This window comes from Arvicola amphibius, chromosome 5 (genome assembly GCF_903992535.2).
Source record: "Arvicola amphibius chromosome 5, mArvAmp1.2, whole genome shotgun sequence".
Classification (NCBI taxonomy): domain Eukaryota; kingdom Metazoa; phylum Chordata; class Mammalia; order Rodentia; family Cricetidae; genus Arvicola; species Arvicola amphibius.
The window spans coordinates 46,751,694-46,773,787 of NC_052051.1; the positions used below are offsets into that span (position 1 = coordinate 46,751,694).

Below are 22,094 nucleotides of genomic sequence, written 5' to 3' on the forward strand. Positions count from 1 at the left end.
TATGAAATGATTGTATGAGCTAATATTTTCCTCTAAAGAAGGGATATTATTAGTTTTAGTTTTTACCTCCTTAATTTTCTCTCATAATTTTTAGTAACCAAATGCAAAAAATGGTAACTGTCCATATAACTGGGGAGGTTGAATTGTCCTCTGGAAGGTCTGGCCTAATTTTCTCCATTTGTCTGTGGAGTGGACCAAGACTTATGCTAGAAATCAAATAGTCCCTTCAATTATACCAGAGTCAGGTTTTCTTGGTTTTTTCTTTTGTTTTGTTTTGTTTTTTTGTTTTTCAAGACAGGGTTTCTCTATAGCTTTGAAGCCTTCCTAGAATTCACTCTGTTTACCAGGCTGGCAGCAAACTCACAGATCTGCCTGCTTCTGCCTCCCGAGTGCTGGGATTAAAGGTACATGCCACCGCGGTCTGTCCAGAGACAGGTTTTCTGTCCTGACCCAGAACAGAATTTGAGTTTTGCTTTCTTCTATTTACTTCCATTAAACAATTTCCTGGTTTCCAGACGTGATCTATTTTTCTGCCTTTATAGTTCTCTTTGGGACACACATTTAACTCCAGTTTCATCCCTTCCTCTGGAAATTATCTCAGGACTGAGCTTTCAAGCTTTCCCATCCAGTTTGTTTTCCCCTCCCTCTTCCGAATAGTCTTAACACTCATTACTTTTTAATGAACTTGCCTACTTCAAATATATTTGTGTTTACTGTTGTAAAGAGATCATGTAAGTTTCTTTTCGTGCATTAATTTTGTTTATACACCTGTCAAATGTGCATTTGAAAAATACCTACAAAAAAGTGTGATTGCAGCCAGTGGGTTTTCACCACCTGAAAGAAAATAAAGAGCTGGAGAGACAGCTCAGCAGTTGGGAGAACATCTTGCTCTTGCAGAAGACCTGCATTGGGGTCCCAGCACTCACGTCAGGTGGGTCACAGTAACTCCATAATTACTGATCTTCGCTGGCACCTGCACTCATTTACACATGCACACACACTCGTACACATAAAAATAATACATCTTTTAAAAAAGATGTCCTGAAGATTGTTATTATTGTCAGTATTGTTATTATTTTGGTTTTTCGCGACAGGGTTTACTCTGTAACAGCCCTGGCTGTCCTAGCTGTCCTGGCATTAGCTCTTATAGACCAGGCTGGCCTCGAACTCACAGAGATCCGCCTGCCTCTGCCTCCCGAGTGCCAGGATTAAAGGCATGTGCCACCACTGCCCGGGAAGATTGTTATTTTTTTGAATGCTACTAGACTACTGCACAAAGGTATGCAAATTGGCCAGGCCAGCATAGAGAGCTGCGCGTGCGCCCGTGCAGGCACTGAAAGAGCCCTACTGAGGATCACGCATGCGCAGTACGGGTGGTCGCTGGTGCCAAGGGATCGAGAGAAGGCGCGCCCAAGTGGCGCGTGCGCGTGCGCGGGGCGGAGCCTGTGGGCCTTGGCGCGGCTCTAGGTTCCTGTCCCCCGGCTCTGGTGGTTGCTCAGTAACTGTTCGGCGTGGAGGGGGACGGTTCTCTTCTGAGTTATGGACTTTGAAAATCTTTTCTCAAAACCCCCCAATCCGGCCCTTGGCAAAAAACCGGCCGCCGACCCTGAGGAAAGGTGATCCACATGTTCCGTCCTTTGCAGGGGCACCGCCGCGGTTCCGCCCCTGAGCCTGGGCTAGCGCGTGGGCCGAGGCCGGAGCGGAGAGGTCGTGGGGGGGAAGTGGGATGGCAGGCAGAGTGGGGACCTGGGGCGAGGGCAGTGGCCGGGTGGCGGGAGGAGGCTCCGATCTCTGCCGGTCTGCCCCTAGGGCCCGGCTGCTCCGCTTGCACGTGCGCTTAACCTGTTTCCTGTCACTCCTTCAGCTCAGAGGTGGCTTTGCCCCCACTCCTGGTTCTTGAGAGTTTGAATGGTACAGAAGCACTGCCCTGCCAGTGACCCTGAGCCAAAAATCCCAGAATAAAGCAGCAAGCACCATTTTGGCTTAGTATTTCTGTTAAATTGGAAAAGCATGTCGTACCTAGTGCAGAGTGCAGAATTTTTGTACAGGTACTTGTTCACTTTTAGTCTTTTGAATTGAAAGTGCCCCCACGCCCCATCTCACCAAAAACCCTTGTCTTCTATGTTCCCATCTTGCCTCAGTGGAAACCTTGATACACATCCTTCACGAGGTTTTTCGCCATCCTAATAACATACGTTTCCAGCGCTGGGCTGGACCTGGTGGCACATCTTTAATCCCAGTTCTAGAGAAGCCGAAGCTGGAAGATTTAGCGAGTCTAAGAACAGTCCGTGCTACATAGTGAAATCCTGTTTTAAGGGGGAAAAGAATATATGTGTTCACAGCTCTGTCTCAAAATACGTTAGTGAAAACCATGACCCTAATTGGGCAAGCATCAAGGGTTTCATGTGTGCATCATGTGAAATTTAGCCCCCACATCAGCCTTAAGGAGAAAGTGATGTTCTTGTTTTACAGATGAGAATATTGAGGCATAGGGAGCTTATGTCCCCTGCCAAGATGACACTGAGGGTGGTAGACCTAGGATTAAGGTGCTCGGGTAGTGTGATTTCAGTACATACGATTTCATCACCCAGCTTCTAAAGCAGAATTACTCATGTAAATTAGGTCCTATAGATACTGGGAAGAAATGGACACGGATTACTTGCAGGTAGTAACATTCAAGAACAGATTTTTTTTTTTCATTTTTTAATTGATATTTATTGAGCTCTACATTTTTCTCTGCTCCCCTCCCTGCCTTTCTCCTCACCCCTTCAATCCTCTCCCAAGGTCCCCATGCTCCCAATTTACTCAGGAGATCTTGTCTTTTTCTACTTTCTACTTTCCATGTAGATTAGATCTACGTAAGTCTCTCTTAGTGTCCTCATTGTTGTCTGAATTTTCTGGGATTGTGGATTGTAGGCTGGCTTTCTTTGCTTTATGTTTAAAAACCACCTATGAGTGAGTACATGTGATAACTGTCTTTCTGTGTCTGGGTTACCTCACTCAAAATAATATTTTCTAGCTCCATCCATTTTCCTGCAAAATTCAAGCTGTCGTTATTTTTTTCTGCTGTGTAGTACTCCATTGTGTAAGTGTACCACATTTTCCTTACCCATTCTATGGTCGAGGGGCATTTAGGTTGTTTCCAGGTTCTGGCTATGACAAACAATGCTGCTATGAACATAGTTGAGCACATGTCCTTGTGGCACAATTGAGCATTCTTTGGGTATATACCCAAAAGTGGTATTACTGGGTCTTGAGAAAGGTTGTTTCCTAATTTTCTGAGAAATTGCCACACTGACATCCAAAGGGGCTGTACCAGCTTGTATTCCCACCAGCAATGCAGAAGTGTTCCCTTCTCCCCACAACCTCTCCAGCATAAGTTGTCATCAGTGTTTTTGATCTTGGCCATTCTTTCAGGTATAAGATGGAATCTCAGAGTTGTTTTGATTTGCATTTCTCTGATGACTAAGGATGTTGAACATTTCCTCAAGTGTCTTTCAGCCATTTTATATTCTTCTGTTGGAGAGTTCTCTGTTGAGGTCTTTCCTCCATTTTTTTTCATTGTATTATGTGTTCTTTTGGTGTCCAATTTCTTGAGTTCTTTGTATATTTTGGAGATCAGACCTCTGTCTGATGTGGGGTTAGTGAAGATCTTTTCCCATTCTGTAGGCTGTCATTTTGTCTTGTTGACCGTGTCTTTTGCTTTACAGAAGCTTTTCAGTTTTAGGAGGTCCCATTTATTAATTGTTTCTCTCAGTGTCTGTGCTGCTGGGGTTATATTTAGGAAGTGGTTCCCTGTGCCAATGCATTCAAGTATACTTCCCACTTTCTCTTCTGTAAGGTTCAGTGTGGCTGACTTTATATTAAGGTCTTTGATCCATTTGGACTTGAGTTTTGTGCATGGTGATAAATATGGGTCTATTTTCATTCTTCTACATGTTGATATCCAGTTATGCCAGCACCACTTATTAAATATGCTTTCTTTTTTCCATTTGCTATTTTTTGCTTCCTTGTCAAAAATCACGTATTCGAAGAGGTGTGGATTGATATCCAGGTCTTCTGTTCGGTTCCATTGGTCCTGTTCTTATGCCAATACCAGGCTGTTTTCAGTACTGTAGCTCTGTAGTAGAGTTTGAAGTCAGGGATTGTGATGTCTCCAGAAGTTCTTTTATTGTACAGGACTGTTTTGCCTATCCTGGGTCTCTTGCTTTTCCACATGAAGTTGAGTACCATTCTTTTGAGGTCTTTGAAGAATTTTGCTGGGATTTTGATGGGCATTGCATTGAATCTGTAAGGACAGAAACAAGTTGATAGCTTTTACATGTATGAGAATTGAACAGGATTAGAAAAAATAGTCAATAGTTTGAAATTACATTAGACAAAATACCTGTTTACTAAAGTTTGGGCAAAATATGTAAGAGGCGCTTGGACTTGCAGAAGACAGTCGGAGAGCGGCATGGAAGTAAGGTACCTAGCTATCCGTAGGCCTTCTTTTTACTTTGGTTTTGGGTCCTTTTCAAGATTTTAGATTTCTGTATTTTCCAGTTTATCTTTTGATTTTTGCCTGTAGATTTTTTTGAATGCATTGAAACATGTTTTTTTGTTTATTTTAGTTTATTTTATGTGTATGAATGTTTTGCCTGCATGTATGTCTTTGCACCACCCTTGGAGGCCTGAAGAGACCATTGGAACAGGTGGTATTGATGTTTGTTAACCGCCATGTTGGTCCTTGGAAGAGCAGCCAGTGCACTTAACTACTGAGCCATTTCTAGCCTTCTGTGTGTATGTGAGTGTGAAGTGAGTCAGTCTTCAGGTTTCTGATTCTTTTGCTCATGATGGGAATACTCATTCATTTAAAACAGTTTTAATTGCACTCCTGCTACATAAGACACATCATTCTAGGCCATGGTGATAGAACAATAAATGTATAAAATGCAGAAAAATACTAATGCTCATGAATTGTGAATTATCGAGGTGATCGACAGATATATGGTACCTTAGATGATAAGGAAAGCCATGGGGTAAATGAAGACTGGGTGAGGAGTTAGGTATTTGGGATAATGAGGATAGTGTGGATAGCATAAAGAAGCTGGTTAAGGAAAAGCCTTAATGAAAGTTGGCTGTTTGGTTCTTAAGGGAAGGAGGTTGAAGACTAGGCTATTGGAATTTATACAGATGGTATTAGACACCAGGAGGATGAAACTGTAGGAAAGAAAGGTGGGGAATGACTTTGGTAAGAGTCACAAAGATGAGGAGTCAACTGAGGAGAAAAAATAGCAACTGGGCATGGTGTCACACCTTTAATCCCAGTACTCGGGAGGCAGAAGCAGATGGATTGGGGCAGCCTGGTCTACGTAGTGAGATTGGTAATTTGAATATAATTTTCCCCTGTAAGATCATAGGGAGTGGCACTATTAGGAGGTATGGCTTTATTGAAGTAGGTAGGACCTTTTTTGGAGGAAGTATGTCACTGTGGGGGTAGGCTTTGAGGTCTCCTTTGCTCCTTTGCTCCTTATGTCACCTTGTGTTTACTTTCTGTTGCCTGCGGATCAGGATGTAGAACTCTCAGCTCATTCTCAGCACCGTGTGTGCCTGCATGGTGCCATGTGCTGCCATGATGATAATGGACTGAACTTGTGAAGTGTAAGCCGCCCCAGTTGAATGTTTTCCTTTATAAGAGTTGTCATGGTCATGGTGTCTCTTCACAGCAATAGATGCCCTAAGATGGAGATCCTATCTTTAAAAAAAAAAAAAGTAGCAGCAATAGGGGGAACAAACAGGGACAACTCAGTACTGCTAGAGCTGGCTTTTGCGCTTGTGGGTGGGTCAACAGATAGGACTGAGAATCGGGGCCCCTAATGGAGCAGTGAAGTGGAGATTGAGAGGCTGTGGTTTAAGACAGTTCTCCAGGCTCTGATATTTTCCATCCCTTTGTCTCGGGTTCACTTTGTTCTGTTAGAGCAGTGCTTTTCAGCCTTCCTGATGCTGCCACCCTTCCTCATGTTGTGGTGACCCCGAACCAGAAAATTACCTTCGTTGATGCTTTATAACTGTAATTTTTGCTGCTGGTATGAATCATAATGTAAATATCTGATATGCAGGATGTCTTATATGCGTACCTATGAAAAGGTTGTTACACACACACACCCTGGTTGAAAACCGATGTGCTAGAATATGCTCAGTAATTACCTCACACAATGTCTATGTGTGGTGAGTTGCTCACGCCTAAGTCAGAAAAGAGTTGTTCATCTTCACATTTGGGTGTTTTTCTCCAGACCTCCAGAGGCATCTTGCATTGTACCTGACACACCTCTCTCTTTGACATTCCTCTTTGCTAATTCTTCTATATCTTTTCTGTTTAGAAAACCCCAAATCTAACTTGAGTGTTCCTTATATATGAGCCTGTATTATTCAGATAAAAAGCTCTCAGGAGGCAGGGACAACTTGTCTTTTTCATTGTTGTACCTCGTGGTGTGAGGCCACAGCCTGAATGTGATGAATAATTAACATGCAATGAATGACTGGAATGATGGGTGAATAGTGATTTTTATATATATGCTAATTCTTTTTTTTCCCTTTTTTTTTCCCTTTTTTTTTTTTTTTTTGAGACAGGGTTTCTCTGTGTAACCGCCCTAGCTGTCCAGGAACTCTCTGTAGACCAGGCTGGCCTCAGACTCGCAGAGATCCGCCTGCATCTGCCTCCTGAGTGCTGGGATTAAAGGCGTGCGCCGCCACTGGCTGGTGTATATGCTAATTCTTAAGCATTAAGATATATAATATAAACTTTCAGTTTTATAGGTTGTTCATATACATATTAACATTTACCAGTCATCATCATTGTTATTTTGAGATAGTCTCACTGTATCTAGAACTTGCTGTCTAGACCTCAAACTCACAGAGATCCACCCACCTCTACCTCCTGAGTGCTGGGATTAAAGGACTGCCCCACCACCCATACCTGGGCCTACACTGCTATTTTTATTAATGTTGTTATAGAGTATTTGGAGTAGTCTTTGAATTTGGAATTTATCTTAAGAGTTTTAATGCTGTGCAGTAAACTCTTTTGTGTTATTTGCTGTTTTGCTGCAGAACTGATGACGTAGATGGTGCTGAAGTTGAAACACAGACAGAGAAAGTAAAATGGAAAACAAAGCGAAACAGTGAACAGATTCCCAAGAAAGTAAGGCTCACCTGACTTGTTGGGCAGACAGCTCTGGGTGGATGCGAGAGCCTGAGGATCCTGTTTGTCTCATTGTATTTAGTATTTGGGGCCCTGTTAACTTAGGTCAAGGAAACTCAGAATCATCTTTCAGTAACTTTCTTGCCTTTTAGCATGAACTCCTGCCATGATCAGATGGGGAATGTGTCCGTGTTATAACAAGATCGATTTCCTCATTTCTGAAATGACCTGTAAACTGTTTTTTGAAAAGCTTCTTTCCTATCAAATTAGATGTAAAAATCTACAGGTCTGACTATCTATTTAACCAGCCTTACTAATTACTAACTTAAACCCAGATTAGTGTGTAACAGGATACAAACATGGCAGCATGAACAACACAAATGCATTATCCTCTTGTGGGGCTGGAATTGAGCCTGGGAGCAAAGGTGTTAGCAGGGTTGTTCTTTCTGGGGTGTGTAAGGAGAGGTCTGTTCCAGACCTCTCTGGTGCTTTTTGGTTTTCCATGACTGTAAGAAGCCTCCTGACCTCCTACAATGGCCTGATTTCCAAATAGGCCCCATTGTGCAAAACTGAAGATCAAGACTTACACATAGAATTTAGAGTCAGGGGAGACTCAAGTTCAGTCCATCACAAAGCCAATATCTGCTCCTCTCCTGTTGGAGTTTTTTTTTGTGGGGAAGCAGTAAACGTTAACACATTGCATAAGAATATATTCATATTGGCAATGTAAGGCACAAATGGGCTTTATAAAAATATCCAGGAGAGATGCTACAACTGGCGCAGTACCTTCATCTCCTGGGGAAGGCTCTGAGCCCCTCCCTCAGAAATACTGTCTTGCCTGTGTAGCTACCATGGATAAAGACCAAGCTGATGTCCAGAATCTGCAGTTTTAATATCCCACAGGGTAGTCATACAGGCCTCACTCCATGCCCACAGTTCATAGTCTGTGTGCTCCCGCTCTAAGAGAGTAGACAGGCAGATAGCATACTGTATCTTAATTTTTTTTTTTTTTTTTTTTTTTTTGGTTTTTCGAGACAGGGTTTCCCTGTAGTTTCTAGAGCCTGTCCTGGAACTAGCTCTTGTAGACCAGGCTGGCCTCGAACTCAGAGATCCGCCTGCCTCTGCCTCCCGAGTGCTGGGATTAAAGGCGTGCGCCACCACTGCCCGGCTGTATCTTAATTTCTAAGTAAGTTATAGGAAAAGGTGAACACCCAGGTTATCCCCAAGAAGAGATCGTTCAGCCCAGGCTCTTCAGTCACTAATACAAATATATGTAGGGTTATGGCTAACTTAGTAAGGGTACCCAGGTCAGCACTGCAGGTCGAGAAAAAGTATTGTTGCCTCCCTCCTCCATGTTAGCTCCTGAAATGACCAGTTCTAACTTGTGCACAGATCGCTTCCTTGTTTTTCCCAGTTTTACTGCTTATGTGGTCATCCCTGAGTTTACAGTTTAAATTCATAAATCGAGTGTGTGCTTGTTCACACACTCTCAGCACAGCAGTCCATAGGCAGGTGTGAGAGGTGGGCGCTGGTCTTGCTTTCCTTAGCAGTGTGCTGGCATTCTTTGTTTTTTTTTTTTTTTTTATTATAGTTTCTTTTTTTATATTTATTTATTTATTTATTATGTATACAATATTCTGCCTGCAGGCCAGAAGAGGGCACCAGACCTCATTACAGATGGTTGTGAGCCACCATGTGGTTGCTGGGAATTGAACTCAGGACCTTTGGAAGAGCAGGCAATGCTCTTAACCGCTGAGCCATCTCTCCAGCCCTGTGCTGGCATTCTTATACCTGTCTCATGCACCTGCACTCTGCGCTGTCCTAGGAGAGATGCTGCTGGAGCCTCACATATGAGCAGTGTTGCTCTGGTATCGCTACTTGACTGTGTTAGAAAGTGGTTGTACCAGTTTTTATTCCAACACTACAAATGAGAGAGGCTGGCCCCGCCTGAGAACGCCATGACATCCCAGTCTTGTTCTGTTTGCAGCTGCATTTCCTGTCTTGCCCTGTGAGAGTTTCCTGTGTCCTTTAGCTTGGCTCTCTGTTCCCCCTTACCTTCACTGAGGTGACCTATTTGTTATTTTCTTGACTTAGAGTTCTATGCAGTTTTTGGTCATCCTTGTGTCTTATATGTTGTAGATACCTGCTCATTTTAGTTTTCTTTCTGTCCAGTGATATTTTTTGTAAATGTCACACCTTTGAGATAGTTGATTTTAAGAGTATGCTCTTGTATACCCAGTCCTTTGTGCACCGATAAGCATATTTTCTTGCATTATCTTCTAAAGCTTTGTTTTGCCTTTCACACTGAAATTTATAATCACCATGGGGTGCAGACCTATTTCTTTATTTTGTTATTATTATACCTAATTGCTTCAGGGCCATTACTTTATCAGTAGGGGCTGTCTTGTCCCCATGGTCTTACGTTGCCACTGTTGTTAAAGTCAGGTGTTCGTATTCAGTATTCTCAGCCGTCTGTTCTTGTCCTCTGAACTACCTGTTCCTTCCCCAGTACTCAGAGAGTTAATTAGTACAGTTTTAAAATGATTTTGGTGTTATATAAGCAAGTCTTGGCACCTTTGTGGTTTTTTCTTCTTTGAAGTATCTTGGCTATCTTTTGGTGCTGTTGTTTGTTTTTCAAGACATGGTTTGTCTGTGTAATCTTTAGCTGTCCTTGAACTCACTCTGTAGACCAGGCTGGCCTCAAATTCCGCCATCTAATCTACCTGCCTCAACCTCTCCAGTAGTAGGACTGAAGGTGTGCACCACACCACACCTGGCGTGGCTATTCTTAGCATAGGCCTACCTATATAAATTTAAAGTCCGTGTGTTGGGTACCAAGTTTTCATTGGTAATATGTGAAATGTATAGATTATTTAGAGGGGAATTTGAATCCTTAGACTATTATACAGTCTTTGTCTTGAATTTTTCTAAGCATATTGTGTGTGGAACTGTGTCTGTGTGTTTGTGTCTCTGTGTGTGTGTACATGTATGTGACTAAATGTAGAGGCGAGAGGTTGATATTGGATAGATTTCTCAATTGTTCTCTATTTTTGAGATGGATCTCTCTCTGAACCTTGAGTTCATTGATGCAGTTGGGTTGGTTATCCAGTGAACTCCAGAGATCTGTCTGTCTCCATTCAGCTGGCACTCACTGTATCCTAGGGTTACACATGAGGCCACCAGAGCAGCTTTTAAGTGGGTGCTAGGGATCTGAACTTGAGTTCTCATGCCTGATAGCAGGAACTTTACTGTCTGTGTCATCTCCCTGGTCTTCCTTGTGGTGTCTGTTTGTTTGGTGTGTGTGTGTGTGTGTGTGTGTGTGTGTGCATGCTAGTGTCCTTCAAGGCTGGAAGTATCAGATTCCTCTGGAGCTGGAGTTAACAGGTGTAAGCCGCTGGACATGGTGAGGGAACGAATCTTGGGTCCTCTGGAAGAGTGCTGAATGCTCCTAACCACTGAGCCATTTCTACAGCCCATTTTTAATTCTGCAAAATTTTCAGGTGTTTAAAAAAGAGTATAGAGGGGTTGGAGAGATGGCTCAGAGGTTAAGAGCACTGGCTGTTCTTCCAGAGGTCCTGAGTTTAATTCCCAGCACCTGCATGGTGGTTCACAGCCTTCTGAAATGAGATATGGTGCCCTCTTCTGGCATGCAGGCATACATGCAGGCAGCACACTGTATATATAATTAAATAAATAAATAATAGTCATTCAAAAAAGACTACATTTATAAAAAAAAATGTAGAGAATGGGGCTGGAGAGATGGCTCAGAGGTTAAGAGCACTGGCTGCTCTTCCAGAGGTCCTGAGTTCAATTCCCAGCAACCACATGGTGGCTCACAACCATCTGTAATGAGATCTGACACCCTCCTCAGGCGTGCGGGCATACATCAAGACAGAATGTTGTATACATAATAAATAAATAAATCTTTAAAAAAATGTAGAGAATGCTATATAAAACCCATCTATCCCTCATACAAATGCAGTAATACTCAATTAATTGCTAGTCTTATGATATATATGTATATATATGTATATAAAGCTTGCTTTGAGTCTTAAGCCAAAAATTTCAATTTTTATTGTGTGATATTTTGATTACATTCTGATGCTCCCAAGAAAGTTTGTTTTGAATCAGAGGGCAGAGCTAGATCCTGGCTGACCAAAATTAATCATAGAGGTTTTGGAGGATTGTGGAGAGATAGACACAGGAAGTAGTAGGGTGGGGCTTAGAGAGGGTCTTAACCCTTTTGGATGGAGGAATGAAAGAGATAAGAAGTCACTGGTCACTTCGCTGCTGCTTCTCTGGTCATTCAGGCTCTTATCCTAATACCTGACTCCCGAGTTTTTATTGATAAAGAACAGATAAATGCATCATCTTTTCATCTTTAGTTTAAGCACCTGGGAAACTCTACAGCATCACCAAAGGGTTTGCCGTGTAGAAAATCAAGAAGTAAGGACTATGACCCTTACAGTGACGGTGAGACCTGCACTCAGGAACCAGAAGATAATTTTGACCAAGAGCTTCAACAGTACATACAAGCCAAGGAAATGGCAAATGCTGCTCAACTCTCACTACTGCCTGGAGAATCTGTGAAAAAAGAGGGCGTGGCAGGCACCCAGCAGAGTAAGCACTGAACTGTGTGCAGAGGTGTCCTGGTTGTCTGTATTTGAACAAGCGTTGTCTCACCTGTGCTTTATCTTACGAGAGGAGGTGACCTTGGTTGCTTTTTGTGCTAGATGCAAGCTGTTTGATGTGAGACAGAACCCGAGACTGGGTAGCTTGATAGCTCTCAGTTTGTAGGAGACACTGGGCTGCTAGTGGGTTATCAAGGGCTGTGTCTCTCTCAGAAGAAGTCTGAATCCCTGGCTTCTGCGTGTATGAAGGTTAAGCCATGCCTTCTTGTCTGACCCTTGTTTAAAGAATTGACTGACTGGGTGATTGTGTATGTCTGTGTCCATTTTTTTGTAAATGCTGGGGACTGATCACCCAGGACTCATATGTATATTAAGGAGACATTCTACTACAGAACTATATCCCAGCATAAAAATGTATTTCTTTCATTTTTTATTTTTTAAATTGATATGTATTATTTTAAATTACAAAAATGCGATTTGGCCATAGATATGAGGGCACATGGCAATTTGTAAATGTCTTTTTTTTTTGAGACAATGTTTTTCTGTGTAGCCCTGGCTGCCTTGGAACTTGCTTTGTAAGATCAGGCTGCCCTCGAACAGGCTGAGGTCCTTGTATCTCTGCCTCCCAAGCGCTGAGATTAAGGTGTGCACCACAACTGCCCAGCATAAATGAAATTCTTAGTGCTTTCCATTTAGTGTGCTTTCCTCCAAGTGTTTCTCCTATTCAAGATGCATCTATTGGTAAATTTAGTGTGTATGGTTTTCTTTTTTGGTGCACACACACACGTGTGTGTGTGTGTCTGTGTGTGTGTACGCGTGTGAAATATTTTGAGATGGGATCTCATGTAGTTCAGGTAGTCTGAACCTTGCTGTGTAGCTGAAGACAGCCTTGAACTCCTGATCCTCCAACCCCATTGTCTTCAGTGCTAGGCTTGCAGTCGTCCTCGTTTGTTGTGTGTTGCTATGATATATAGCAATACATATATAGGTGCTGTGATAGCACCCTGAGGAGGAAAGGGTTTGTTCATGTTATACCTCAGGTAACAAACAGTCCATTACTGAAAGAAGTCACGGCAGGGACCTAGAGGAAGGAATACTGTTTACCGGCTTGTTCAGCCTGTTTTGTTATACCACCCAGGTCCACCTGTCCAGGGTGGCACCACCCACAGTGAGCTGGGCCCTCACATCAGTTATCAACCAACAACATGCCCTGCATACCTGTTTGCAGGCCATCTGACGGAGTCGTCAGTTGAGGTGCCTCTTCTCAGATAATTCAAGTTTGTGTCAAGTAGACAGAAAACTAGCCAGCATGCAAGTAAGGACCACCATCCTCTTTAAGACATATTTTCAAGAGAAAATATGTAATAATGTAATATATGCGATAATTCTAAGCCTCTAGTTCTTTTCTACAGATGCTGTGCAATTCTAATTAGATCAGTCAATTGTTGACGGCTTCAAAATGTTCTGGCCTATGGTGTGCAAGACTGACTTAATTCATCATATTGTTTTTCCCTCCCGCCCATCCCTTCTTTTCGATAACAGTGCATTTGAAGTTAGGGTGTTAGAAGCCTTTGCTTCTGGAGAGCGAGTCCATCACTGTCCTGCCGCTTTCCCTCTCTGAGGCGCAGTTTCCCTGAATTATTATAAGGCCAATTTCTAAGGTTAAACTGATGCCATACCTTTAATGCTGTTTTTAAAAAATGAACTTCTTGTTTTTAGCTGCCAAACAAAAAAATAAGAAATCTAAATCTGGTCACAAGAAAGTTAAACAGAAGAAAATGAAGCGCAAGTGGCCCGGCACTGGAAACAAAGGGTCAAGTGTCTCGCTGAAGAACAGTGGCTCCCAAGAAAAGGTACAAGAGTTGTGCTTTAGGAGGATGCCTGTGTGCTTCCAGTTCTTACCTTTCACTTGAGTTTCAGGAAGTGCTCGGCGATGTGGGGAGGCAGGAGCGCCCCATGAATCAGGGTGTATGGAAACCTCTACCCACTGTTGACTCTGTGGTCTTCCTTCTTAATTACTGCTTCCTTCCCTCGGCACTGGCTGCCATCACCGTCTTCAGCCACAGGGGTTTCCCTGTGGGTCCAGAATACAGGCACACCTGCCCTTTGGTCTCTGAGTGTTGGGCCATCACTAACTGTAGAAAACTGGGAGGCAAAAGGAAATAACTTTGGAGACCGTTGAAAGGCCACATAGTCCTGCACAGCTGATACACTGCAGTCCTGCAGCCTTTGGGTTGATCCTTCTGGAAATTAAAAACAGCTATTTCTGAACATCAGTCTTTCCAGATCTGCCAGTCCTGCACCTGGTGCTTTGATGTTGCTTTGTAAATGTTCTTCCTTGATTTGCATATGTACTCAGCATAGGATAGTAAATGACCTCTCTAGACTCCTCTGAAGACTTTTAAACCAAATGACAGGCTTTTTATTCAGCTTAGTCACAGGGTCAAGAGTTTGGGGAGGTTAAAATATTAGAAATATCAAAGTATTAGCTAAGCATGGTTGTGGGTGCCTTGTGTTGTCCTAGCTGCTTAGGGGTGGTAGGAGTAGTTCAGGACTATCCTGGGTAACAAACAGTGAGATCCCATATCGAAATAAGGGAGGGGATACCAAATATTAAAGATTGAAATAAACTTCTATAAAAACTGTCTCTTTTTCCATATTTTGCAAACGAGAAATCGGAAGTCAGAGTTCAGATCACTGCCTGTTCCACACAGGCCAAGCCAGGGCTGAACTTTGTCTCTTCCCTGTCTCTGTGTTGTAACATTGACTCAGATGATTCTTCCCCCAGAACTGCAGCCCCGCAAAGAGCAAGTTCTAAACATATGTTAGACTCTCATAGCATAATTATCTAAAACCAAAGATTTGAACTGAGATACACTTATAATTTTTATGGTCTTAATACATCAATAACTTGATATTCTTGCAAAGCTGGTCATTTAGGAAATGGGTTAGTTCTTAATTGCATACATCATATTCCTAAAACTGTATTTACGATTTAGGCATACAGAAGCGATAAGCTCTGTCACAAGGTAATACATTAAAAATAGGTTTTGTTTCTAAAGTGCTAAAATAGGTTTTAGGGTTCTCATTTCTTTTTTAAATATTAATCTGTAAAACTGTAGTTGGAACTAGAGATTTTTCACTGCTTTCTGCTAATGGAGTCCAAACTTTGTTGTCTGTGATCCTAAAGCTTTCTGTTTGTAGACTTCTTTTTATTGCAAACAATATACTTTCTTATTTTTTTATTCATTTTATAAAATAAGGGCAAAGTACATAAAATATTTAAATTTTACAAACACTAGTATTCAGTGGTTGAATGCTGTTGAAAATAATGAGCACTCGTTTTATAAACTGATACTAAAGTCCATCTTGGAAAGCTCTTTAGTAGAGATCCTTTTTTGAGCCAGGGTCTTGCTGTATAGGCCAGGCTGGCCTTGAACTTGTAGCCCTGCTTCAGCCTTGGAATGCTGAGATGATACATTATATCACCGTGCCCAGCTAAAAGAGACACATTCTAATGTATTAAAAGTAGATTAAAACAATTTTGTAAAACAGAATGAAATATTTAATTTTATTTTTTTCCGTTTGTTTGTTTATTGTTTTAAAGACTGGTGAACCTGAAGAGAAGCAGCCACGTGTCAGGATGAGTCAAGGCTTCATCAATCAGCACACGGTGGAACGTAAGGGGAAGCAAGTGTGCAAATACTTTCTTGAAAGGAAATGTATTAAGGTATGAGAATGTGTAATCAAAAATACACTACAGTGTGTTTATGGCAGAAATCTACAAGAACTGCTGTCTCTGAGTCTTTTAAAAACATACCTGTAAAATTTTAAAAACTTCGCTCTTGGAAACAATTTAGTTAGAAAATTAGTGATGTGCACTTTTATGCTTTAAAAGGTAATTTATTAAATATGCTTTATATTAAAAATGTTCAAGAATTTTTAAAAGTTCAGCAAGCTAAGTGACATAACAAGCTAAGTTATCACTAACACGAGCTTGTTTGGACTCATTTGAAGTTTAGTGGGAGTTGAGTTGCGAAGGTCTGACTGAGACGTGACCTGTGCTTATTCTGATACCCAGGGAGAGCAGTGTAAGTTCGATCACGATGCGGAGATAGAGAAGAAGAAGGAGCTGTGTAAGTATTACGTACAAGGGTACTGCACCAAAGGCGAGAACTGCCTGTATTTGCATAATATCCTTTATCACAAGAGTCCCTCCACTCTGTACAGCGTGAACTTCTAAAGATGTAGACTTCGTAATAAACCACAGCTTTGGCTATAGCAAAGTGCTCTACCTAAGCCCGAGTCGATATCAAAGTGATTGTATTGTATACATTTTTGCATAAGAAAGAAAGGGACCCTTCAGAAAGTCTCCTAAATGTAGGTCCATTTTGCTCAGCCTGGGTGGTGGAAGGCTTATGAGACCTAGTCAGGCCCAGGAAGATGTCAGTTTCTGTTGTGGTTGTGTCTAATTGAGTCTGTATTCATATAGAAAAAGAAATATTTTATGGAGATTCCCTGAACTTGAAGGGGAACCTTGGTTCTAATGGCACAGACTTGTCAAAAACCATGGAACTCATACATCGAAGGTGATAGCACCATTGGCCACACGAAAGTTTCTCTATAGTCATACACCATTGAAGTCTCAGATATTCTGGGTGGTGGTGGCGCATCCTTTAATCTCAGCACTCAGGAGGCAGAGCTCTGAGTTTGAGGCCAGCCTGCCCTACAAAGTGAGTTCCAGGACAGCCAGGGCTGTTACACAGAGAAACCCTGTCTCAAAAAACCAAAAAAAAAGAAAAAAGAAAAAAAAGTCTCAGATTCTAACTTGATTTTTTTCTATTTAATAATGTTATATAAGTCAGTTCTACTTTATCAAACCTAATACATAAAAGATCCAGATTAAAATAACCACATCTCTCAAGGTAATTAAAACACATTTCTTTCATCTGTGAATGAAACTGACCTGTGGCACATTATGAGAATATGTGAGGGAGAAGAAGTTGTCTTTCTAAAATGAGACCTTTTATTTTCTCACATTTTGAATAGAAAACTCGGTGATTGTACTGGTAGGAAAGATTTTAGAGGAAAAGCCTTTATTAATTAACAATGAAGTATTTCAGTTGGGTTAAAATTGTTCTTTTCCTTAACACTGTGCTACATGAATACCCTTGCAAGTTTTATCACACAGGAACAAAATGTTATCAGGGCGATCACTGTAATTTTTCTCATGCCCCACTGACTGCGGAAACACAGGAACTGTTGGCTAGAGTAAGTACGGTGGTGATCTTGTTTTTCTTTTTAAAAACAGTATGTTTGGACTAAGAATGACATTTGAAAAAGGGGCTTCATGGGCTAGTATATGATAATCTAAGGTTTACTTAGGTTTGGAAAATTATTTTTATCTTATCATTGTCTCTGAAAGGAAGATTAATATTCATTGATAGTATTAATTAGAATGTTCTTAGACAATATTGTTAGCAAGTTACAATTTTTGTTATTTACTATGTGTGTGTACAGACATGTGGCAGCCAGAAAAAAACTCTTTATCATGTGGGTCCCTAGGATCAAAGTCAGGTTTTTGCACTTGGCAGCAACCCCTATTACTCACCGAGCTGTCTCTTTACCCTAGTTAGCAACTTTTAATCGAGACAGGCAAAGGAAATAGAGGCACAGCTTAGTCCTCTTGTTATAAGCTCAGAAGGGAATCGAGAGTCACTGCTGACAAACACGTTAGTTACATCAATAACTGGCCTTCAGGTATTCCTGGTCTTTGGGAAAAGGTTATTGTGAAGTTATGGTCATTGACATTCTTTTCCTATAGATTAGGTCAGGGTAGTGTCTCCAAAATTAAATTTAAATAAATGTGAAAAATTTAAAAATCCTCCTAAAACCACTTATGGCAAAAGCTCCTTGAGCCTAAGCCAGTATGAGGAAGTCAGAGGTGCTTATTGATGCTGAGAATAGGAATGGTTTCTGTGGAACTAGAAATCATACCAGATATTTATATGAAATTAGTTTCTTATTTCTTTTTGTAATACCACGTTATTAGGTTGAATGCTATTAGAACAACTGGAGAAGAATAGATAGGACAGTGTACATAGTAGGTATTAATGCATTTTTTTTAATTGTGTTTTTTTTTCTATTAGGTTTTGGATTCTGAAAAGAAGTCATGTAAATAGACTGAGAAGGTAAAAGTGACCCTGCTAATGGTCTTTCTTATTTAATCATCTCTTGAAATTGGGATAAAAGCCTTAATAGAGGCTTTTCTGTCTTTTCAAATGAAAGCATTTTTCCCTTCCTTCCTCAATAAAAATATGTATATACCTGCTCCTCTGTCTGGATTTGTCTGCCGTGTGTGTGTATGTGTTTAATTCTCCTCTTGAGTTCTGTCTGTCTGTCTGATATTTGAGATAGGATCTCTCTATGTAGCCCTGGCTGTATCCACCTGCCTCTACCTTCTGAGTGCCAGGATTAAAGATGTGCTACCACACCTGGCATTTTATTCTATGACTTGGATATAATTGGATGTCATTGTTGGAGATTTAGATGATTTTCAGTTTTCTGAGGGCACATTGTTCCAGTAACTCTGTATAAATATCTCTTGCTATAAATTGCAACAGTTACTCAGGTCTGTGCCAAGGAGTAGAATTTAGTGGATTGGTTTAAGGTAACACAATTTTTCTTTTTCTTTTTTTTTTTTTAATATTTTTATGGTTTATTTAACTTTATTTTATGTGCATTGGTGTGAATGTGTCAGATCCCCTGCAACTGTATCTTCAGACAGTTGTGTGCTGCCATGTGCGTGCTGGGAATTGAACCTGGGTCCTCTGGAAGAGCAGTCAGTGCTCTTAACCACTGAGCCATCTCTACAGCCCCCACACAATTTTTCTAATGTGTTTTGTAACAGTTTACATTCCTATAAACCATAGAATTTCTTTTCCACATTTGTTAATCCTTTGTGTTTTAATTTTTTCCTGTCTTGGTGGATGTAAAGATGGTGCCCTGGAGCTGACTGCATGATATGCAGCACCTTTGGTTTACTGGCCCAGGGCTTCTGTTTGTCCTTTAGCATTGCTTTTATATGACCTTCACCTTCCTCTGTGAAGAGTGTCAAGTCATTTCCCATTCTGTAGGCTTTCTTGTCGTCTTTTGTTTTGGTTTTGGTTTTGCTTTTTCAAGACAGGGTTTCTCTGTGTAACAGCCTTAGCTGTCCTGGAACTAGCTCTGTGGACCATGCTGGCCTCGAACTCACAGAGCTCTGCCTGCCTCTGCCTCCCGAGTGCTGGGATTAAAGACGTGCGCCACACTGCCCGGCTTTTTTTGAGGTAGGGTCTTGCCCGTGTGTTATTTTTTTCCCGATGTTTTGGTTATTCAGGATCTTTTAGATTTGGATTCTATATATGAATTTTTAAGAAATTTCTTTTGCCAGGTGGTGGTGGTGACTCATGCCTTTAATCCCAGCACTTGGAAGGCAGAAGCAGGTGGATCTCTGTGAGTTGAAGGCCAGCCAGGTTTACAGAGCGAGTTCCAGGGCAGCTGGGGTTTACAAAGAGAAACCTGTCTCAAAAAAAAAAGGAAAAGAAAAAAGAAACTTCTTTTTTCATTTTTCTTTTTCTTTCTTTTTACCTTTTTTTTAAATATTTAATTGTAACTTCATTGTGTTGAACGTGAGGATTGCTTTGGATAATAATAACAACTTAACAGTATTGTCTTCATATTTGTGGACTTTTTTATTTTTATTTTATTGAGCTATACATTTTTCTCTGCTCCCTTGTTGTGTTTTTAATGTGTATGCGTGTTTTGTTTGAATGTGTGTCTGTGTACCACACACATGCCTGGTGCCCGCAGAGGTCAGAAGATGATGCTGGGGCCTCTGAAACTGGAGTTATGTGTGGCTGTGAGCTGCTATGTGGGTGGTGGGAATCAAACCTGAGTCCTCTGTCAAGAACAAGTATTCTTCACCACTGAGCCGACCCTCCCCTCCAGCCTCCACTGTGAATTTTTTTTTCACAGTCCATAAAGGCTTTTTATTCATGTTTTACATCTCTAGAAAAAGAGTCCCAGGATTTTCCCTCCTGTGTGTTTTCGTCTTGCCTCTTCATGGTCCGTGATGCCAGCTGAGGTGAAACTGAAGCCAAACTGACGGGACAGGAGCAGATTGTTCTGCCATTTTTCTAGGTCTTTTGAGTTGCACATCAAATCTAGGGCTGATCACGCCACACTTGTTCAACCTGCCTGTGAGGTTCACGACGATCTTCCCGGCTCTGTGGCCGTCAGTGATTTCAGACTCACCAGTGTAACTGTGCTTCATCATCGCGGTTAGGAACCAAACGGTGGCTTTGGAGCAGCGCCTGATGAGGACCTGGCGTTTGCCTCTCTTCCCTGCATTGTGATGCTCTTGAGAGCGTCAGCCAGGACGTTCATGCGCACCACGGTGGCGGCGCGGAAAGATGGCGGAAAGAGCCATTGTGAAATTTTTTATGTAATCATAAATGAGTTCTTACATTTCCTTTTAATTCTATTGTTATTAATAGGTTTTGGTTTTTTTCTTTTTTTCTTTTTCTTTTTTTTTTGAGACAGAGTCTTTCTATGTAGTCCTGGATGTCCTAGAGCTTTCTGTGTTTAGAACTCACAGATTCACCTACCTCTGCTTCCTAAGTGCTGGGATTAGAGGCCAATATAATTGGTTGGTATTTTTTTTGTTGTTGTTGTTATCTTTTTGGCTTGGTTTGGTTTTGTTGTTGTTGTTGTTTTTTTAATGTGATTTTGCTTTTTTTTCTTTTTCTGTTTTTCTGGATTTTGGTTCAGTTCTAGCCTTAGATTTTATATTTAAACTCAGGGTATTCCTTCCATTTTCCCCAAGAAGAATATCTATCTAACTCATTTTGGATTTTATGTTTTCTTTTGCTGCATGGATGGTTTTTTTAGAGAGGTGGGTGAGTGTAGGGGGTGATTAAGTTGGTAATTTTCACAAGCTGATGTGTTTATTCTCTTTTGCAGCTTCTATAGAGGACAAATCTATTCCTGCTCAGGACTTTTGAAGACTGACCATTTGGAATAGTTCGAAGGTCCCTCAGTTAACGCATCTTCCCATGTGGTTGTGATCATGTGCAGCTCCCAGATCTAGTGCTCAAGTGATGGGTGGCTCTGCACTGGGGAGACGGGAGAGGAGCATGTGCATGCTGGCTGCGGTGGATGCTGTGCTGAGCTCGGTGCCGGTCGAGACTGCCAAGAACAAGCTAGGCAGAGGATGGGAGGAGTGAATATGGGAAGTATAGGGAGGATGACGGTGGAGAATGCCAGGGGACAGTGGGTGATAAAATAAGTTACATCTCTACGAGTCATTAAATACTTTGCATAATTTTTTTTTAACAATTCAGAGTTCCATTTTATGGTTTAGCATAGAATGTGTTTCTGTTATCTTTTTAAAAACAATTTTCTGATGGATATTTGTTTTTAATTATTTCTGTTATAAATAAAGTGGGATAATATATCTCTTGCTATGGTGTTTTCATACTTGCTGCTTTTAATCTTTGTGTTGTTAAAAATGTAAGAGTGTTTACCTTGAGCCAATGAGTGCTCAGCGGGTAAAGGTGCTTGCTGTGCAAGTTTGCCCCCCACATACCATGGTAGAAAGAGGGAACCGGCTTCAGAAAGTTGTTCTTTGACCTCCGTGTATGTGTCGTGGTGCATATGTGCCTGTACAAATATTTATCATGCGTGTGTGCAAACAACACACAAATAGTGTTTCTTTAAAGAATCTTTCTCAGGATGGAGTGATAGCTCCGCAATTAAGAACACTGGCTGCTCTTGCAGAAGAAAAGAAAATGAAATTTATGCCTGACCTGGGTTCACTTCCCAGCACCCACATGGCAGCTCACAACTGTCTGTAACTCCAGTTCCACATTCGATACCCTTACATAGAAAAGCAAGCAGGCAAAACACCAATGCATGTAAAATAAAAAAATCTTTATCATTGGCTTATAAACAGTGGCCAGATTATATAGTTGTATAAAATATAAATGTGTGAGTTTCAGGATGTTTTGAACACAGCATACAATAACATTTTCCAGGGATAGATGCAATTCTAAATATGTGTTTTATACAGTGGAATGCATATTAGACAAATACCATGAGACTTACTGTTTAGCACCCTTCTGATACACAGAGTTCATCATTCCAGCGACTCTACCTAGAATCCTATTGAAAATACCAGCTAAGTTTATTTTGGTTGTAATTGGAGCCTACTGAATCAAGAAAATAATTGCATATGGCACAAG

General features: G+C 41.2%; 1 protein-coding gene and 1 pseudogene across 1 annotated transcript; one reads left to right on the top strand and one right to left on the bottom strand.

The window, feature by feature from the left end:
- The first annotated feature begins 1,452 nt into the window (after positions 1-1,452).
- On the top strand, positions 1,453-21,330 carry Zc3h8 (zinc finger CCCH-type containing 8). Its single transcript, XM_038330200.1, has 9 exons — positions 1,453-1,616; positions 7,090-7,180; positions 11,566-11,800; positions 13,531-13,664; positions 15,419-15,541; positions 15,893-16,004; positions 16,973-17,082; positions 17,961-18,002; positions 20,815-21,330. The coding sequence occupies exons 1-8, from the start codon at positions 1,540-1,542 to the stop codon at positions 17,991-17,993; spliced, it is 915 nt and encodes a 304-aa protein (XP_038186128.1). The 5' UTR covers positions 1,453-1,539; the 3' UTR covers positions 17,994-18,002; positions 20,815-21,330.
- On the bottom strand, positions 19,861-20,250 carry LOC119814454 (annotated as a pseudogene).
- Positions 21,331-22,094: the final 764 nt, after the last annotated feature.

Coding starts and splice junctions, on each gene's coding strand:
- Zc3h8 (XM_038330200.1), top strand. CDS start 1,540: ATGGACTTTGAAAATCTTTTCTCAAAACCCCCCAATCCGGCCCTTGGC. Junction 1,617..7,089: donor GCCGCCGACCCTGAGGAAAG/GTGATCCACATG, acceptor GTTTTGCTGCAG/AACTGATGACGTAGATGGTG. Junction 7,181..11,565: donor GTGAACAGATTCCCAAGAAA/GTAAGGCTCACC, acceptor TTTCATCTTTAG/TTTAAGCACCTGGGAAACTC.